Here is a 20,655-nt window from a genome sequence, read left to right as displayed (position 1 = left end):
CACACGCTGTGGTTTCCTCCCTGTGATCAGTGTTAATTAATTGTCTGATGGAGCTTGCCGTTGCCATCCAAGCGCCACGTTGCCAACCAATCCAACCGAGCAGAGGAGGCTTTGGTGACTTGTATCGATTTCCCCGTCACGGGCGTGTGTTGTTGAAACCCGGGGTTAACCACTGGGACAGCAAGGGAGCAGCATAAATCAATACACTTCTTTACAAGTTCAGTCTGTCACCGGCAGGGACACACTCATGCACACACCGACACACCGATGCCAACCAGTGTCTGGCATATCTATCCATACTTGGTGATAGCAGGTTCTGTTCGGTCTTTAAAGAGAACAGTGACTTTTCTTTTCTCCCCGTGTTAGGGAGGGTTTCCTCCAGGTCCTCCATTTTCCTCCCACAGTCCAAAGACACGGAGGAGTTCGGTTAATTGTTGACTCTATTTAAAAAGGATAGCAATAGGGTAGAAATACTCGACTGACGTCTCACAGTACCGTATTTTCCAGTATTAGTCGTGTCACGAACGGTGACGGGGAAAACACAGAGGATTGGACTCGAATGCAGACACGAACTCAGGAGTCAGTTTTAACAGATTTAACCAAACTTATATAACACAAAGGGTGCACAGAGAACAAAGGGAAAACACGGAGAGGACTGGGAAAAACTGGTCACAGGGAATGAGCTCAGGAGGGGGGTACGCTGGGGGACAGGCTGGCAGGTAGGCAAGCAGGCTGGCAGGCAGGTCGACAGGGAGACGGGCAACTGGAGCAACAAAACACAAGGAACAGTCACAGGGAAACAGGGCAACAGGAGCAACAAAACACTAGGAACATTCACGGGTCGACAGGGAAACGGGCAACAGGAGGAAAAAACACAAGCGACAGTCACAAATAGGTCCACGTGGGAGTAAGAGGAGAAACCTCGACAAAAGGATGAAGCTAGCCCTGCTACGCGCTACCGCTCCTGGAGAGCACATACAGGAAAACACCGACAGAGGGAGACAAAAACACAGAGACTAAATAGGAGAAAAGGGCTTCCCTGATGTAATCATGACAAGTCAGGATCAGAGACCAAGAACAGACATTTCCAGAGAAAGTCATTTATATTCATCGCCATGGCAACGACCTGGGCGTGGAGACTTAACTGCGCCGTTGACGAGCCTCTCTCGTGAACCTGTTCCTCTTGCTCTGGCCATCTAGCTTTAAGCCCACGATTAGCTTTTATTTGTTTTTGTCATTGCAGTTACTGCTCCCCGTCAGTCCCTCACAAGTTTCTCGCTCGCTCCAAACTTTCTTTTGGCTGCTCGATTTTCATTTTTAGTGGTGCAGGAGTAATCGGAGTAGCGGATACTGGCACACAGGCCACAGGATCAGCCAAACCATGACAAAAAGTGTGACTTATAGTCCCGATAATACGGCACATATCTTCACATTATTCTCCTCGAGCTGAAACCTCATACTTATCTTTTGATTTCAGATACAAAAGTTCAGCCTACACAGCAAAGTATTTGCCACGCAGGCAAAAGTCTGTGGGTACCCGTGATTCTGTTTCCAGCTCCAAGCCGGCCTTATCACCCGACATCGGCGGCCGACTTCACCAGCACTAATGTGGCTCAATCCCCGCAGCCTTTTTCCAAACTCTGGTGGAAAGTCTTAAATGAGAAGAGAGGAGGATGTTAGAGCAGCAGATTGATGCCTGTGGTTGTAGATTAAGATTTTGGTGTCCACTTAATGTGTAAAAGTTTCCACATGGTGAACTTTCTGACTTCATTATGCATCTGAGATTATATCATATATTATGTATTATTACCCAGCAAAACCTGACTTTGACACACAAGCGCGCACACATACACAAACAGCTACAGAGCATAGACTAAGTGTGCCCCCGTGCTTGCGGGGAGTTGGCTGAGGCTGTTTTGTTAATGTGAAGGAGTGCTGACAGAGACGTGTGGAGGTAGCGGGTCACGTATAAACAAACACTCAACAAAAGGCCGTCACTGCGCTGAAATTAATGAGCGTGTCTGCACCAGATGAGCCGAGGGAGTAAAGGACTTAAAAAGCTAAGCAATTAATCCTCTCACCTCAGCATTAATGATCGGAGTGGAGCGGGACTCTGCCAAACAGTCAAGATTCACACCGAGCATATAACTCACAGAGTACAGCGGGAACGAGTGCTGAAACTTGGAAATGAGTTGACATTTTTCATCTCAGGTTCTTTGGTTAGATGCAACAAAAGATTTTCAGGTGTTGTTTTCTGACACAACGTACGTCGGTAAATACCCCACAGTTTCTAACAAGCGGCTGAATGAGACTGCAGAGGTTGTCGGGGACATTACACGCCATCACGTTGAGCGCGCCATGCTCCCGTGCGGTGGTTAGTTTATAGTCAGTGTTGTGGGAATTTTGGATATTTGTAATTCGTAATCATAGTTTTGTCAGGTCAGACACAGTTCAGTGTCTCCTCTGTCTCACCTTCTTAATGGATAATGCAAATAACTACCTCATGATGGTATAATGGCATATTTGTGCATCTGTGTTAGAGACCTTGTGATGAGAGAGGTTCAGAATGTGCAGAATTGTAATGTCTAAGGCATGTTTTTGTTTGGTCTAAAGACGTCACCCAAGGCTATTCGCGTCCTGTCCCTCTCCCTAAAAGACTGTGCGAGATTTGGCGCATCGTCATTCCTGCTAGACTCTAATTTTGTGAGGAAGCAGGGGTGAACGTATTTTTGTCTGCAGAGGAAAATACTTTGGCAAAATAAACCACGGAGAAAAAGCTGATCCTGTTTGTTGATCTTTATTGAAGAATCTCCACAACATCAGCTTTTGACTTACTTGCATTTACACTTAGTAAGTACACTTATTTACACATTAGTGTTGTTCATTGTCTGGCTGAACGAAGCATGTAAGCATCATTAACCTTTGTTTGCCACAGAGTTAATTTTCTGCATTAACAATAACGGGAAAATCCTACAGGCGTCTTGTGATGGGAGGGCGGTGATTACTTCGAGGTTGGCCTACAAAAATACATCCTCCCTGCAGCGTGCTATCGGCTTATGTCAGTGTAAGTGCGTCATGTTTGTTGATGTTTGCGTTAGCATCTAGATCATCCCGTAACAAACTTTTTAATTAATCAGCAAGTTAGTTTGCAAAGAATTGTTTATGTTATTTATGGAACAAAAATGCAAAATATGTGCTGTTATTTTTATGTTTTATGCAAATCTTTCAGTTTTGGATACAACAAGCTATTGTAATGGGACTTTTACAACTTTTCTGACATCTCACAGACTCTGACAGTAAATAGTTTAATCAAAACATAATGACGGATGAATCCGTACTGAAAATAATCCTTAGTTTCAGCCCATGTGCACTTTGTTCCTCCAGTGTCAGCACAGTTGGCTGATGTTAATACTGCTGGTTGCTGCCCTCTGCAGCATTACAGTCACAATCCCTGACTGTATTTCCCATCGGGTCATTGGATTCGAACTGGCAACCTTCCACTCCCATCTCTAACCTCTTGGCTGCGACTACAGTCGGATTAGAGGCGCTTTTCTTGCATTTGCTTCATTGTCCACACAAATATTCATAGACATTTAGAGGCAGCAGGGACTTGAGCAAAGCTGCCCTCGTGTTCTGACTCGATTTCTGCTGCGCGTCGACATCTGGATGTGGTGGCAATCTGCTTTGATGTTCCCACGATGCACAGCTAGAGGCGATGCGGAGCGGGCGGCTTGGCGTGGTACATAATCTGGAACATGTGGAGCTCCAGATGTAAAGGGCGAAAAGAGCGAAATGGTCTTGAATGGCAGCACAGCTGAAGGCCTGCCTCTGCCACATCTGTCTGTCTTGTTCCATTTCTTCCCTTTTCACGCCGTTTCCCTTGTGTTTCTTCATATACGCGCTGACAGAAGAAAGCTGACAACACGATGGAGGTGAATTTCAGCATCAGCCTAAAAGAAAACTCACACTGAGGCGATCAAGAACCGAAGGGGAAAGACAAGACACCTTTGATCGTGTTTTAGCTTTTTTGTGTCAGAAATACTTAAACTTTTTAGTGTTTGATATGTCAATCGAAAGGGAAGGTTGGGTTATGAAGTGGGGCTGTATGAGGTACTGATCCATAATCAGTGTGTTACCTACAGTAGATGACGGTGTAGAGAAGGAGGGCGGAGTACCAACACAGAATATGCTGTGGACCGAACACAGGACATTAAGTTTCCTCTCTCTCTCTCTCTCTCTCTCTCTGTCTCTCTGTCTCTCTCTCTCTCTCTCTCTCTCTCTCTCTCTGTCTCCCTCTGCAGAAGTTCTTCTTCTACTCCAGCTCATAAAGGGATCCTCTTGTCTCCACAGTGAACGCCATTTCATTGTCCCCGTTCTCATCACTCTTCAATCTCTTTAACATGACTAAAGTATGTTTTGCTGCAGCAGCTGCACTCGTCCACAGCAGCGTCTGTGTCAGTACTCCCGCCTGTTTCTCCAAACTACTGTCATCTACTATAGTAGGTAACACACCGACTATATAGATCAGTACCTCGTACAATTACTCTTCAAAGAAGCCGAATCAACCCTTCAGGAATACGATATGTTTAGACATTTAGAGGCTCCCCTGGTTTCATCTGTGTGGTTAGGAACAAACTCAGATTGACAGTATTGAACACAAAGTTGGTCTCGCTTGTGGGGCCTTTCATGCCTTTGATTAACCACCTCACTGCAGCATGCCCAGAAGTATGTCGATTGTTTGGGGCAATCACCAATCCCAATAACTTCAGGGTAGAATACCCCTGCGTCCTGTACATACAATTAAACGGCACTGAGCTATGTAGATATACACTCTGATCTCATTCGTCTAATGCCGGGCTGCCCAATCCTGCTCCTGGAGAGCCCCTGTCCTGCATGATTTAGGTTTCTCTCTGCTCCAACACACCTGAATCTAATGATGTGCTCGTTATCCAGCAGCTGAAGCTTGTCCCAGGTTTGAAAATCATTAGACTCAGGTGTGTTGGAGCAGGAGAAACCTAAAACATGCAGGATAGTGGCCCTCTAGGAGCCGGGTTGGGCAGCCCTGAAAGTGTATGTTTGATGCTTTTATATATCATTAATAAAAACACTTTCACTACTGTTAGGTTGGAGTCCTAATTTACCTGTTGTGTCACAGACTGAAGCTAGATTTGGTTCATCAAAGACGCTAGTAACGTCAGATAGGTTGGACCGCTGTGTTCCACTTTACATCTTTTAATGTTACAGTTACGGTTGAAACAGACATCAACAAGTTTGCAGAGTTGATGTCTCTGCAATTCAGGTCAACTGCCAGTCGTCTACCCGTCTACGCGTGTCGTCACAGTGGTAAGGTCTATAGAGTTCCTCCAACTTTGTATCAACAGTTTGTGTTTGTCCCTTTCCTGTTTTGTCATGACTAAGCCCCTCCTGCACAAAGTCAGCCCTTTAGAGAAATATCCTGAACAGAACCCTGACCTCAACCCCGGCCAACTCCTTCGGGATGAGCTACAGTGCTGACTGTGAGCCTGACCTGACGAAACCTCTTGTGGCTGAATGGGAGCAAAGCCCTGCAGCAATGTTGCAGAGTCTTGTGGAAAGACTGAAAGGAGAAGGGAGTAGGCAGCAGATAAATGGCCACGGTTTTTACATTTATCACATATATCACATACTTTTGGCCATGTACTGTACCTAATCCCAAACATTAACCCCAACCCTTTATTTAAACATAAGCCTTGCTCAATTAAATCCAAGTTCTAATCCTAAAATCCTGCATTGTGTCTCTGGAAAATCCCACCCTGGCAACGTCTTTGCACTCCAACATCCTCATAAAGATTGAAGTGCACGAGCAAAAACACACAGAGAATCAGAAGAGAGAGTAACCCAATGTCCAGGACGGCAGACACATTTGTTTTTCCTGCTGCCTCATTTCCCTCACAGCTTCATTCATAGCTACATACCGCTGTGTCCCAGACACTCACACTCCAGGGAGCCTTGAGGTCAGACAGACAGCGATGTGGCAAATGGCCCAATGAATTATTGATCTGATGACTTTGATAGCGAGGAGGCTGAAGCCACCCAAACATCTCTGGCTACAACCTGCAGCGAGCAGTCTGCTGTTTTTGTGCTTCCCCATGTTTTCTCTCTCCTTGGATCAGTCTGAGAAAGCCCTGTACTGTGGATCAGTCGATGTATTTCAAGTATTTTCTGATGACATTTAGTAATTTACTACTTCTGGTTTGGTTTGTAATTTCCCAGAATGTTAATGAAAACGTGCCAGCGAGTGGAGTGAACTCGTTCCATGCTGCTGTGGGTTTTTAAACGCACGTGGAGAGACGTAGCTTGATATTACTGTAAGATTAGTAGGTTAAAGAGAACAGGCTTTCCCAGCTGAGAGAAACTAGCATGTGTTCCCTTTAATTAGAACGTGACGTGCTGCGGCTGCAATGCATTGTTGCCTGTCGAGGCTGCAGTGAGCGGAGAAGTCGGCACAGTATCTCAGCATCTTTTATGATGACTTTCTCCCGATGTGTCATTATTTAGAAATCATTCTGAAAGCAGAGGGAGTCGGAGAAAGACTCTCCATAAAACTGGCATCTACTGTTGGTGTTTTGTGCCCGAACTTTTATGATTGAGGCGGCAGTGGAAATGTGCAGACAGGAAACAACATAATAAGTCAGGAAAATTCAAACTCAAAAATGCGGATTATGTCGTTTTAATGGCAGTGTTGGTAAGTCAGTGCACCACTTTGGTCCAGACTGAAATACCTCAACAACTACTGGACGGATTGGATAATTATGACCTATGAATCCATTATTCCCGCAGGGTGAATCGTCCTATGCCCTGGCTGTGCATCTAGCACCACCAGCAGGCCAAAGTTTTCACATATCCTGTGAAATATAAGGACTTGGAAAAACTGAAGAAGAAGAATTACTTTATTTGTTCGCAATGGGGAAATTCAATTTTCCCTCTATTATTATTTTTCATGTTACACACACACACACACATGCACAGACAGGACCTATATACATGCAATTAAGGGAGAGATGTTAGAGCGAGGGGGCTGCCAGTGGACCGGCGCCCGAGCAGTTGGGGGTTTGGTGCCTTGCTCAACAGCACCTCGACAGTGCCCAGGAAAAGAACTGGCACCTCTCCAGCCACCAGTCCACGCTCCATTCATGGTCCACACAGGGACTCGGACCAGAGTCCCAGCCAAGTCCCCTATGGACTGAGGTACTGCCGCCCCAGCCAAACAGAACTGCTCAACTTGCGACTTGAATAGTAACAGAAGAGCTCTCATCATCAGGATGCACATAACCTTTTGGTCATTGGTGAAGGGCAGGATGGTTATTTCTCATCTCTGTCTCCTGTACCAGCAATTTTCATCTATTTTTCATAACTTGAATGCTAGACATGCATGAAGAGGTTGTTTTTCACTTCCTTTTTCAAAAAGTAACGCGATGCAACGTACTGGTATGTTTAGAGGAATGGAACGATGGAGCGGTTTGCCATCAGACACATTAACAAGTAAAACTGTTTTTAAAAGGAGTGTTGGGAATTACCTCCAAATGTGTTTTCCTACATATTATCTATATTAAAATCAGTCACTGTAATAATATTAGATAAAGTCTGGGTACTTGATATCGTTGTTGGAATTACCGTCAGTGGTATTGTTGTGAATTTAGTGTTTTTCTGGTTTTCTTTTTGTTCCCTTTTGCCTGGATTTTAATTACATATTTGTTTTACATTATAGAAGACTAGTTGCCACCTTAGTAGTGGTTCATGGAGGGGATCCAACTTAATACATAAAGAAATAGAATAAGTCAGAATTGATTTTTGGTTTCACACGTGACGTAAACAGCAGGTCTCCGGTGTTTGTTCGACCCGTCCGTCCACTCCGACCTCCTCCCTATGCAGACGCTCTTTAATGTAAATCATCTCACTGCGCGGCGGTAGACCAGTTAAAAATCTTGCCTTGCCTTGATACAGACGCTAAAGGGGGCCTCAGTTTCTGGACTTTTTTATGGTTGCACTCCTCAGTGTCCCAAGACTTCCACTTGTCCTTATAAATGCATCAGAGACAAAGTCTGATGATGAGTTTGAGAGGAAGAACATTTACCTCCGCTCTGCTCTGTCCTCATCCAACCTGTCTGCCTGACCGACTTGTCTTCCAGAGGACACACCAATGCCAGTGTCCATGTTTGTGTCATTGAGAGACGCATTAGTCGGGTACAAGGATACTCATGCTGCTCTCTCAGAGTTTCTGGAGGATATCGTCATAATTGAATCTCATTTGTTTAAACAGAGGAAGTGCGGCTCGGTATAACGGGGTCTGCGAGGTCACAACAGGATAAGGGGTGAATTGTTTGCGCAGCAGCAGGAAACATACCTCCCATTTAATCATATGTTTGTCTGTCGGAGAGAACCAAAAGATGGTTGGAAGGCAAAAGGCTTAGGCTGAGGTCTGCTGCAGTAATTGCTCTCCTGTTGAAGAGTCGGGGCAGGTCGACTCACCTCAAACCGTTTACAAAAATGTAATCACTATTGGATTCAGTGGAGATTATGTGGGATTATTTATTGCATGGTCTAAATTCTATAGCAGAGGTTCATTAGCAGAAGCTATGAAGGGGAATTTTAGCTTTGCACCGTCAGAGGCTTGTTTCACAGTTTCATTAGTATTAGTTTCACTTGGCAGCTTTAGTGCCATGTAGCCTGAATGCTGCTGCTGCTGCTGCCAATCAAACGATCCCAAAGGGAAAAACAAAGGCGTAGCGTGTGAAAAGGTTACTTCAGGTAGACAATGAAAAGGTAGAAGACGAGGAGGAGGAGGAGACAAGTCAGTTTTGTTAATGGGAAGTCTGTTTTTTCCCCAGAGACTGAGGGTCAGACCCTGAAGGCCCAGGCTGTCACAACAAAGACAGATGCTGACTGATGTTTTTGGGGATAGAATTTGAAGTTCGCTGCCCTGCTCTGTTTACGATTAGGTGGCACCTGTTTAAGGAAAAGGAGGGCAGGTCGGCTGTGACACAAAAGGAGGAGAGGTCAGCGTCATAGATAGAGCTTCAGTCATCCACAGAGTTCACTGCAGCGCTGTCTCTTCCTTTCCCATGCGCCACTGAGTGCAGGAGAAAAGAGGAGTTTGGCTAATTAGATTAGATAAAAGTGAAATGATGTTGGGAGAATCAGGCTGGAGATAAGAGGGAGACAGAGAGGGCTGAAGATAATACAACTAATTAAAACAACTGCGCATTGACAGTGGTACAGGAAATAAATATATCATGATACGGCATCTTAATTTTCAGGATGTGTTAGATCCCGATGCCTGCATAAGTTTAAATCAAGACTCCTGACAAGCGACCTATTTAAGTCGAGTGAATTGTTGTTTCTTAGATGCTAAGGTGGAAGTAGTGTGCCATTTGTTGTTACAGCAGCACAAAACCTTTCTAAGAAGGTGGTCGGAAGTCAAATGTGTCTGATTTAGACACCAGAGATGACCACGGTCTTTCCCTAACCTAAGTTGCCTCAACTTAACTAGTCATAGTTCAAACTGCACTTTTACTTTCCATTAATCCATCCATCTTCAACCGCTTGTCCCTATCGAGGTCAGGTGGGGAGGGGGGCTGGAGCCGATCCCAGCTAACATCAGGCGTGAGGTGATGTACACCCTGGACAGGACGCCAGGTTTAATGATGCTGTGAAAACGGCCTGTTTAACATGGGGGTCAATGAGAAACTGCTCTGTTATGAAGCTTACTCCTAGTGGACACTTGAAGAACTGCAGTTTTTGGCACTTCCTGATTGGATCAACCAGGAAGTCGCTGTGGTGGGGGCTTGTGTGATACATTGCATTGGTTAATTGTTTTACAATGATCTGTGCATAATGTATCAGTCCCTATCAAATAAACATTGAATTAAATTAAATTAAATTAAATGGCGGACTCCACCACCAACCATGCAAGCTATTACAGAGACAACTAATGAGTTAGATTTCTTTCTGTGTTAAGAGAGTCATGAACGTTACGTCAGACCCTCCATTCAAATTGAAATCCAGACAGGGCCCAAGTAGAAATAGAAGTAAAAAGAAGTAGAAAATGACTAAAAGCCGGCACAAAGTGGTGATGGGAAAGGCGGCGTGTCAGTCAGAGTTCAGTCTGATGAATCTGAAACTTCTTCCATTAATGCGGTCCTGCGTACAGTCCCTCATCAGTCTGAGACAGACCCCCACCAGAGCTCACCCGTTTTAATCATTCATGTTATAATGAACCCAGGTGAAAAATTGATGAGCAGGGCTACCTCTGTGTGTGTGTGAGAGAGCTTGTGTGTGTGTGTGTGTGTGTGGGAGCGGGAGCTGGAGGTATTTTTCTAAGACTGGATTGGCCCTACTTACACTTTCCTCTAACACTCACACACACACACACACACACACACACACACACACACACACACACACACACACACACACACACACACACACAATGACACATGCATATCTTAATGCAGCCAAGTGTGGAGCTCTAATTTAATACATCAGTGATAATGACCATGTCTGGCCTGAGGATTAGTGTGTTTGTGTGTTCAAGTGAGTGTGTTTTAGGTCGCTCATCCTCTCAGCCCGGCGCTCGTCTATCGCACATTCTCCCCTCGCGGCGTCTCGGTCTGATGCAGCTTTGTCCTGATCTGTTGCACCACAGCATCATTCTGCAAGCACACTCTGCTTCTCTGGTCAACATGCATTAGATTAAATAGATTAATGCAGCAAAAGTCGACTTCAGATTAAACATATAGTCTTTGTAACTCAAAATCTTTATAAGCAGAAGGACATCATGACGTGTTCATGTTCATTTTAAACAGTATTAGACATCTTGCATAAAGAAAGAGCACATTTTCTGTGTGTGTGTGTGTCTTTGTGTGTGTGTGTGTGTGTGTGTGTGTGTGTGTGTGTGTGTGTGTGTGTGTGTGTGTGTGTGTGTGTGTGTGTGTGTGTGTGTGTGTGTGTGTGTGTGTGTGTGTGTGTGTGTGTGTGTGTGTGTGTGTGTGTGTGTGTGTGTGTGTGTGTGTGTGTGTGTGTGTGTGTGTGTGTGTGTGTGTGTGTGCGTGCGTGTCTCAGTGACAGAAGTGGGTTCCCCTCAGCTAAGAACAAAGCTGAGAGTTTGGCGCTTTGATCGGTGATGCCAGAGCCGAGCCGAGTTAATTACAACCTCACGCTGGCAGCTTGGTGGAGTGGAGCCAAAGTCACCAGTGAAGGCGTTCGGAGATGATTTGGCCGATTACCAGTTCCACATGATGAAAGCTGTTATCATAATTACACAGTGATTCAGAACTATTCCTTATTAAAATGAACCTGCAGTGAAAAATATACATTGTTTAGCTGTAGCTGTGGATGATATCAGGCTGTTTTCATTCACTGTTTCTGCACATAACTACGCAATGTTAATTACGTCCGGAGCAAAGAAGGAAATCAGGTGAGGTAGTACGAGTAAGAGTGCTAAACTCCATGTAGGAAAGCAGGTCAGGCTGGTGGATCACATTGTGGTTCTTAAACCTAACCATGGCATTAGGCCTGTAAACATTAATTAAACTAATCGCATGATAACTTTTAATGAACTCGATAGCTTTTCCAGCCGCGACCATTTACATTTTTTCACTGGAGAAGAAGACTTTTCACTCCGTCGTATCAGTTTCCAATGAGCCTCTCTCTTCCTCAGCGTAATAAGGAGTTCACCCTCGTCTGGTGTCGTGTCAGTCACTTGTCAGCAGCACGGTCTCTTTGTGGGGGGGCGGACCCCTGGAGTTACCCAGAGTGCAGCAGGAGAGCCCTGTGAGGAGCAAGTTAGAGGACACGCTAGCTGAGATTTTGAGGTATAAAAACAAAGATGGAGTTGGTTTCAAAGCCACAGCTGCCGTGTGGGAACTTCAGGTTCAAACCCAATGACCGCAGTGAACCACTTCACCTGAGCGAGCCGCTGTGACACATTTGTTGTAAAACTGTAGCAACTAAATACCAATGAGTTAAAATAGACTGAGAGTTCATTGGATTTATTGTTTTTGGTTGTGTTATTTATTTTGGATATTTTAAATGTCTTTGAGTTCTAGTGTTAAATATTCTTTAGAAATAAACGTTTTTTATTGATCTTTGAAAGGGTGCACTTGCATTATTATGCCATTATTGGTATGTCAGTTGAAAATGGTCTCAAAACGGCAAAATTATCATTTCTCGAAATAATTTCTGGGACAATTTATCAGCCAGCAAAGTTCGGGACAGGCCTACGTGGCGGTCCACTTCTGTTCGGTGTTTCACGCTGTTAAATAGAAATTCATATAATTCATATTTTGTAAGATATCATACAAACTTTTGTGCAGAACTTTTCGTAAGATGTCTCACAAACCTATCGATGAGATCCAGTTTAACACTGAAATAACAAACATGGTGAAGTTTTTGTTTACGTGTCTGTTACGGGGACAAATCCACGTAATTATTTCCCGTAAAACTGAGCTGTTAGTCGGCAACTGCTTTATCCATAACAAACAAAAAGCAAATCAATCAATTTAAAAAGAACTCTTCTTTTACAAAATATGGACCAAATTAACCGCAGCATCATTTTAAAAAGCACTTGTCAGTAAGTCTCCCCTACAATCAAATTAGTTTCTTTCTATTTTAGAGCCCAACTTAACCCACTCAGTTCACTGGAGTTTGTCTGGACTCTCATGTTGTCCTTTTGAGACTTTCCAAAGTCACAAACAGAACAGACTAAATTATAATTATCTTTAGAGAATGAGTCCTAACCCCAAGTGAAGGAGTTCAAGTACATCGGGATCATGTTCACGAGTGAGGGGACGATGGAGCGTGAGTTTGGCCGGAGAATCGGAGCAGCGGGGGCGGAGCTGCAGTCGCTCTACCGCACCGTTGTGACGAAAAGAGAGCTGAGAAGGGCAAAGCTCTGGATCTACCGGTCAATCTTCGTTCCTACCCTCACCTGTGGTCATGAAAGCTGGGTCAGGACCCAAAGAACCAGGTCACGGGTACAAGCGGCCGAAATGGGTTTTCTCAGAAGGGGGGCTGGAGTCTCCCTTAGAGAGAGGGGGAGAAGTTCAGCATCCGTGAGGAACTCGGAGTAGAGCTGCTGCTCCTTTGCGTTGAAAGGAGCCAGTTGAGGTGGTTCAGGATCATCTGGTAAGGATGCCCCCTGGGCGCCTCCCTAGGGAGGTGTTCCAGGCACGTCCAGCTGGCAGGAGGCCTCGGGGAAGACCCAGGATCAGGTGGAGAGATTATATCTCCACACTGGCCTGGGAACGCCTCAGGATCCCCCAGTTAGAGCTGGTTAATGTGGCCCAGGAAAGGGAAGTTTGGGGTCCCCTGCTAAAGCTGTTGCCCCCGCGACCCGACCCCGGATAAGCGGATGAAGATGAGATGAGATGTAGCATTAGTATGGACATTCCTTGGATGGTAGGTTTTTCCAAATTGTTTCGTGTTGCAGAAGATTGCGTGATGATTTCAGTTGATTCGGCTGCTGGTGCATGAGTGGGAGTGAGAGCTCTCTGCTTTAGTTTTGTTAACCGCTTTAGTGTGTGCCCATTTAATGACTCTTTTCTTGTTTTAGTGCTTTGCTTCTCTTGGTGCTGCTCTCTTTTCTTGCAGGGTGTGGAAGTGACTCATTACATGCGATGAAATCCCTGGAGTTATAGGTCTGAGAGTGAGACACATGGGGTCACACACTGTAAACAGCGTCTGCTTGTCATGATTACAGCAGGGCAGCCCTCCTCTCTTTTTTAGTCTCTGTTATTGTCTCCCTCCGTCTGTGTTTCCCTGTATGTGCTCCCCTTTGTGTTTCCCTGGTGTGAGCTTGTTTTCCTGGCAGGTGTTCCTCGTTGGCACTGATCACCTGCCACTCTATATATTAAGCCGGTCCTGAGCCTCATCTGGGGTCGAATCATTACTCTACATACTCCAGATGTCTCCCAGCGTACCTTCTTCCTGTGCTCATTTCCCGTGACCAGTTTGTCCCAGTACTCTCCGTGTTTTCCCTTTGTTCTCTGTGCACCCCTTTTCGATAAAGTAAGTTGATTAAATATGTTACTTTTGAGTTCCGTGTCTGCATTTGGGTCCAATCCTCCGTGTATTCCCCGTCACCTCCCGTGACACTGCTTTTCTAACAGCATGAACCTTGCGTTTGTAATCTTACTACTGTTGTAATTATGCTGCTGATCCACAGAAGCTCCTGAAGACGGACGGAAGAAATCCTCCACTTCAGCATTAATGAACGATAATTATTGCGGATGGAAGCCTTCTGGCGCGTTTGTAGTTAAAAGGCAACATGACTGAAACACGCACAGTCATCTGCTGTTACACCGTCCTCCTGACGTAAACAAACAGGCTGCAGGAGTTCTCTGGAGTGAAAGTCTCTTTGGCTTGTATCTTCATTCTCATTACAGCTTCTTTTATTCAGAAAAGAGCTTCTCAAATTGTGGGACATGAGGCAAAGATACTGCGAGAAGTGAAGGGAAGGGTGTGCGATGGTGTTCTGAAAACAACAGCGCTGTAGCTTGACCCCTGGTTTGGCCCCAGTGGATGTTCTTAAGCTTCTTCTCTGAGGTAAAACTCAGTCAACGCTGAACACACAGACTCAGTGTGACTTACACTTCTTGAGGATATCATCTCATGAGATATGTCAACACATTTCAAAGCTTGTTTTAAACGTTTTATTAGTTGTGAGCAGCCCATCAACACTACACACCAAATCAATTGATTATGATGCATGTTGGTATTTTGTGTGCCTCATGATTCAAACTTGAAGGCTGGTACAGGAACTCATACTGTACGAGTCAATACAACCTGGAATGTGAAGCCAAAGCTCACGATTTAGACCGTACGGTCTGATCATCGAGCCACAACCCCACACTTTACGTGTCAATTAGAAAGTAGAACAGCCCTTTTAGACTGTTGCAGGTATTCACAATTGTCAATAAAGATTTGTTTGAAAGCTGTGAGGAAGGTAGAAATGTGTTTGCTAGTAGAAGTGGTGGAGGTCTGTAACCTTTCCATCGAGTACAGTCATCATCACCTCTGATGTAACATGATACATGACTGTGCCGTAAAGACCTAACGCATGGGTGTCAAACTGATCCAGTAAAGGGCCGTGTGGCTGCAGGTTTTCATTCCAACCAATCAAAAACACACCTGGTCCAACAAATCAACTGTGTGAAGGCAGTTCAGGTTGAGTAAGTCCAGTCAGGTGTGTTCTTGCTTGGTTGGAATGAAAACCTGCAGCCACACGGCTCTTTACTGGATCAGTTTGACACCCATGACCTAACGGATGGGAAACAACAGTGTGGGCATTTAGCAACTTTAACCTCCTGTCCCTCTCTGGCCTGTTGCCATGACACTTTCAGACTGTTTACCACTTGGTGCAGGTGCAATGATAAAAACAGGCACTGACCGCGGGGAATCGACTCGTAACGACTCGCTTTAATTGTGCGAGAGGCTGCCGATGATTTCTGATGACGGCAGAAATTCATCTGAATATCCGCCAACTTGTCAGGAGCAGTTGGTCGGGGCGTGATTAGTCCTTGCTCCCCTTGTTCACTGCACGGCAAACGACACCCACTGAAGCTGAAATTCAGTCCGACTCTGAAATGAGTCATGCTTCGTTAAAATCCGTTCAGAAGCTCGTCTCGTACTGTCTATGCTCTGAATACTGAATGTGTGATGGTCCAGCCGAAAAATGCACCACATTGTTTTATCTAGAACCGTCTTCTCTGAAATACTGTGTGACCTCTGCTGGAGTTGCAGTGCCGCGTGACTTAAAGATTGCTTCTCTAATTCCACCTCTTTCGTCAGCCTGAGTCTCAGTGGGGCTGCAGCACAGAGGGCTGTCCTATCTCCGCTAATTAGGAGGACACATGAACCGTTCGCCCAAGTAAAAGTTTCACTTGCGAGGTGCAGCCGATGCTGGGAAATCTGAGTACAGGGAATGAATGAATGCCTCACTAATATTAGATTTTGGAGGAAATGAATGAAGCCCAGTTTAAAGGAGTAAAACATACGGTATGAATAGAGTTTAACCTTACGTCTTCTTGAAAGAAAGGTGGCTGGATAGTGAGATTGGAAGAGGATAACAGCCCAGGCCCTCTTTGTTAAACTGACATACATATTTCTCAAAGGGTCTTGTAGTGGCAGCCGATCTGCCACTTTTGCAGGACAAGTTTCTGTACTCTTGCTTGTTGTAAGGCAATGAACTCCAAAACGGATCCAAGAAGGACGAGAACGAAGCCGATGTAAGAAGAAGAAGAAGAAGAATTACTTTATTAATCCAGCAACGGGAAATTTGATTTTTTCAATCTATTATTAATCATGTTACACACACACATGCTCAAACAGGACCTATATACATGCAATTAATGGAGAGATGTCAGAGCAAAGGGCTGCCAATGAACCGGCGCCCCAAGCAGTTGGGGATTCGGTGCCTTGCTCAACAGCAGCCGAGTCACCTATGGACTGAGCTACTGCCGCCCTCAATTATTGACAGAAAAGAGTTTGTTAGGCCTAAAATGACGTTAGCTACGGTCAGAAAAGTGAGTAACTCCTAAACTGTTACTCACTCTGGAGGGGACGAGCTGACCTCCAGTCCCCGGGGCTGCCATGGCGTTTGCTTTGACAGACTTTAAGAAAACACCACATTTGTATTTGTTCAGAGTTTACAGAAGCTTTAAGAGAAGAGCGTTTGAGAGCTGGCTCGGTGACAGTCCAACAGAGAAACGGTCATAAACAGTGAGGATAAATCACATCTGTGTGTAAATGAGCCCGACTCAGACACCTGGACTCATTCGTAAACAGCAGCTGTGTTGCTAGAAGACATGTTAAGAGAAAAAGCAGCCAAACTGTAAATGTTAAAAGTTCCCAGAGCACATTGTTAGGCATGTTGCATAAGCACTGTCCCCTTCTAGTGTCCTTCGTAAATCCCTCAGAGGGGCGTACCACGTTACAAAGTCCATCCATTACCTTTCCATTAGGAGTTAAAGTGGGAGGAGTATGTGGCCTCGGTGTCTGGAGGGATCAATAAGGATGTTTTATTGCATGTGCAATGTGAAACTATTGATCCTAAGATCACTGGATGACCTTGATGTACAGTCAGCACACCCTGAATGACAGGCAGAGCATTGCACACAGACTGAGATCATGGAAATGAAGTGTCTTTGTATAACAGTAACAAACAGAGAAGGTATTTACATATATTGACCTTTCAGAGTTCTGTAAGCCCAACTGGGGGTCATTGCTATGGTCCTACAGGGTCCTACATCACGTGCAGTTTGAATGGTAGAAATGTGTAAAGCTGTGCAGATATCAGTGTGTAAAGTCAAGAAAACTGTCTCACCCACAAATTGGAGGGTGGAGGCTCATGAGTAGTGCGCTGTAGGTTGTTGTTGGGTGATTTCGACATATTGACCCGGGGAAACATTCCTTAGACATATGAACTCGGGAAAACCTTGCTGAAAATGTAAAACCCTTTGAAGGATCTCCACAATGAGTCATATTGTGAGGATATTGAGCTGCAAAACAAACAGTTAGCTAAAATGATAAAATAATCCCCAAAAAACAGGGCCAATTGATTAATTCATTCATTCGCGGGGGGCTGGAGCCGATCCCAGCTGAAATCGGGTGTGAGGCGGGGTACACCCTGGACAGGACGCCAGTCTATCGCAGGGCACATAGAGACAGACAACCATTCACACCTACGGGCAATTTTAGAGTCATCAATGAACCTAACACGTGCACTGTGGGAGGAAACCGGAGAACCCGGAGAAAACCTACGCAGACACGGGGAGAACATGCAAACTCCACACAGAAGGGCCCCAGACGGGACAGTTTCATGGTGATGACTCCCCATCACCGTGAAACTGCTTTTAAAAACAAAACTTGCTGGGGCGCCGGTGGCTCAGTGGTTAGAGCGGGCGCCCCGTATACAGAGGCTAAGGTCCTCAATGGAGCAGCTTGGGTTCGATTGTGGCCCTTTGCTCCATGTCACCCCCTCCCTCTCTTTTTCCTGTGTTCTTCAAAAGCTGTCACTATCAAACAAGGACATGAAAAGGCCAAAAACCCTTAAAAAAAACAAATTAAGAAAAACTTGCTAATAGGTAAAAAGAGTCGCACCAATGCACATCACATGCAAAATGTATTCAAGCGACTTTGCAAAAGTATGTGATTGCAGAAGTGGGGATTTGCGCAGGGTTAGTTGTTAAGCTAAAGTTGCTGGCAAGCTAACCGCTAACTTGCTAGCGAGCTGGAACAGGCTAGGCTAACACAAGTCAGACGCTACTCTTTATTTTCTCTGTCCTGGGTCATTTCAATAAGGAGTTAATGAGGGGTGCTAACCAGTGTGCTAACTTAGCTGCTTCATTGTATGCATTTCCTTTAATGCATTGTTTTGGCATCTGCTCAGCCTTCACACTCCTGGTGTTATTAAAAGTTTGTCATATTTCATCTCATCTACGCACAAAAGACCTTTACATTTTTAAACGCAGTGTTATTTTCCAGGAGCATAATAGCAGTAAGGCCATGTTCACGCATACATTAGTACTTTTTGATAAAACCCAGCTGCTTTACCACAGTGGAGGCTCCGGAGCAAAATGATGTGCATTCTACAACTTGAATGAATGCGGCTGCATGCACACAAAGACACACAATCTACTATATAATTACATGAATCCACTGCGGTTTCGACCATCTCTGCCGCACTCTGATGAATAAGTGGCTGCACGCTTTAAAGCAAATGTATATCTTCCTCTGTTCTTCTCGCGCTCTCTAAACGCCCTCTTTATCACGTTGATTCATAATATTGGCTCACTTTCCTCTGGCCTCTGGCTAATGTGCCTTTGTGGAGCTCTTGAACGCTACAGTAAGTGAAATGCTGGTGTGTGCAAAGTGAAGTCAAGGTTAGTTGTTCCACCCAGGTTTGACGCTCCATCTGATTTCAAACGGCAATATTTTCTCTCCATTTCTGCGGCCAAGACGGTGTATCATTCAGATACGTGTATGCCGGTCGAGGCTGCGCTCATTACCTCCCCTGACTTCTTGTAAGACATGAATCAGCTGCATTTTAAGGAGAAAACAATCAATAATCTGCCTTCATTTACGGTAAAATGATCTGAAATGTGATGCTTCTATGTCTCATTAAATGCCTTCCGAGAAACATTCTGTCCAAGAGGTAAGATCTTCTGTCTTAAGTGGATTGACCATCACCTGAGCTCCTTTTTTTTACATTTCTCATCCTGCATTTTGGTCCATTTCTGCATCATTTTGACTTGTTTGAATGCTTTTCATGTGCATGTGTTGTTACAGTTTTGTTTTTGGCATTATTCCCGTGATCACAGTGTTTCTGTTTTGCCGTCTGGCCCTCATATGTCGTATACGTTCTCCTGAAGTGCCTTTGCAGTTTGCCGTGATGATGCAACATCAGTTTGTTTGGTGCAAAGCTGCAGAGGTGCTGCAGGAGGAACATGATGTGGTCATTTAAAGGAATACTGCACCAAATTTCTACCTTTTGAGTATCAAATACTCGCTCCCCTTTACGCTCAAGGACAGCAGCCATAGTCAGTCTTGATTCACTGCAGTTACAATGAACTCCATTTGAGACTTGAAGTGACAACAAAAATATAACTCCAAAGAATCAACACCTCTGCAGTGTAATTCCCTCCTCTGTTGTTGTTCAATATTTTGGTGCATTTCAAACAATCCTTACACGCCAAGAGTTGCTAAATACGCTACTTCCAGCAGAGCTTCAGAGATATAATAGGTGACAGGACAGAAGTAGTGTACTCAGCAATGTTGTGGAGAAACTGAAAGTAACCAAACATCGACCCGGTCTCTAGATGAAAACGTTGGTATTGTATGTTTCTACAAACCACAGATATGTTGAATATCAACGGTTTTGATGCTCCACCATCGCAGTTTTACACACATGATTAACGTTGTGAATTTGTTAAAGCTGCTTGGGTTAAGGCATAAATCTACGTGGTTAGGTTTAAGAAAGATCGTAGTTTCTCCAAGCGGAGTTTGAGGCTTGTTATACTCAGTCATCTGACTTCCGCTTTATATTAATGTCTATAATTTAACATCGGAGTCAGTTGAAAGCCTGTAATGTTGCATAAAGACGTAAAAATGTGCCAAAATTTGTAAATATCAACATTTCTGTGGTTTCCAGAAACATACAATGCCCACAATAGTTGCTGCTGTCCGAGTATTCCCTCACTCCTTGTTGAGTTTGTTCATCTCATCTTCAAAGCAAACATCCCATTTGTGTTGTGTAATGCTTGAAGTGTCTGTAGCTCTGTAACATGCTGTTTAAAGCAAATACTCCTTAAATCCTGCTGTGTATTCATCTTTCTCCTGTCTTCTCTTTTCATTTCTCAGTCGATCAAAGTATGTTCGAGAACTCCATCGCCCAGCAACAGAGTCCTCAGACCTCCAGGATGGGCCAGACCCCGGCCCGACGCTCCCCAGCATCAGCTAATCACAACCTGTCGACCGGCTCCGTCGACTCTCCGTCCTCCGGAGGACAACAGAGGCTTAAAAACGCCATTAATCTGGGCAAGGCTGTCGGTGCAAAGGTTAGCACAGCACGCACATTAAGTACTCCACACGTCATGTATTCTTTTAACTTTTCTTATT

At 44.7% G+C, this 20,655-nt stretch overlaps 1 protein-coding gene across 1 annotated transcript in view; it reads left to right on the top strand.

Annotated features, from left to right (window-relative positions):
• Positions 1-5,497: 5,497 nt before the first annotated feature.
• c6h1orf226 (chromosome 6 C1orf226 homolog) overlaps positions 5,498-20,655 on the top strand; it is a gene marked incomplete at its 5' end in the record, with an annotated part of 20,827 nt that continues 5,669 nt past the window's right edge. Inside the window, 2 exons of the mRNA XM_083940785.1 lie at positions 5,498-5,612; positions 20,398-20,594. Of these exons, the coding sequence (XP_083796911.1) occupies positions 5,498-5,612; positions 20,398-20,594 (312 nt within the window). The remainder of the gene's footprint in view (positions 5,613-20,397; positions 20,595-20,655) is intronic.

The sequence above is a fragment of the Echiichthys vipera genome, assembly GCF_963691815.1.
Source record: "Echiichthys vipera genome assembly, chromosome: 3".
In the NCBI taxonomy this organism is placed as follows: domain Eukaryota; kingdom Metazoa; phylum Chordata; class Actinopteri; order Perciformes; family Trachinidae; genus Echiichthys; species Echiichthys vipera.
Note: the sequence above shows the minus strand (reverse complement) of the source record. Positions and strands in the feature narration are given on the sequence as shown.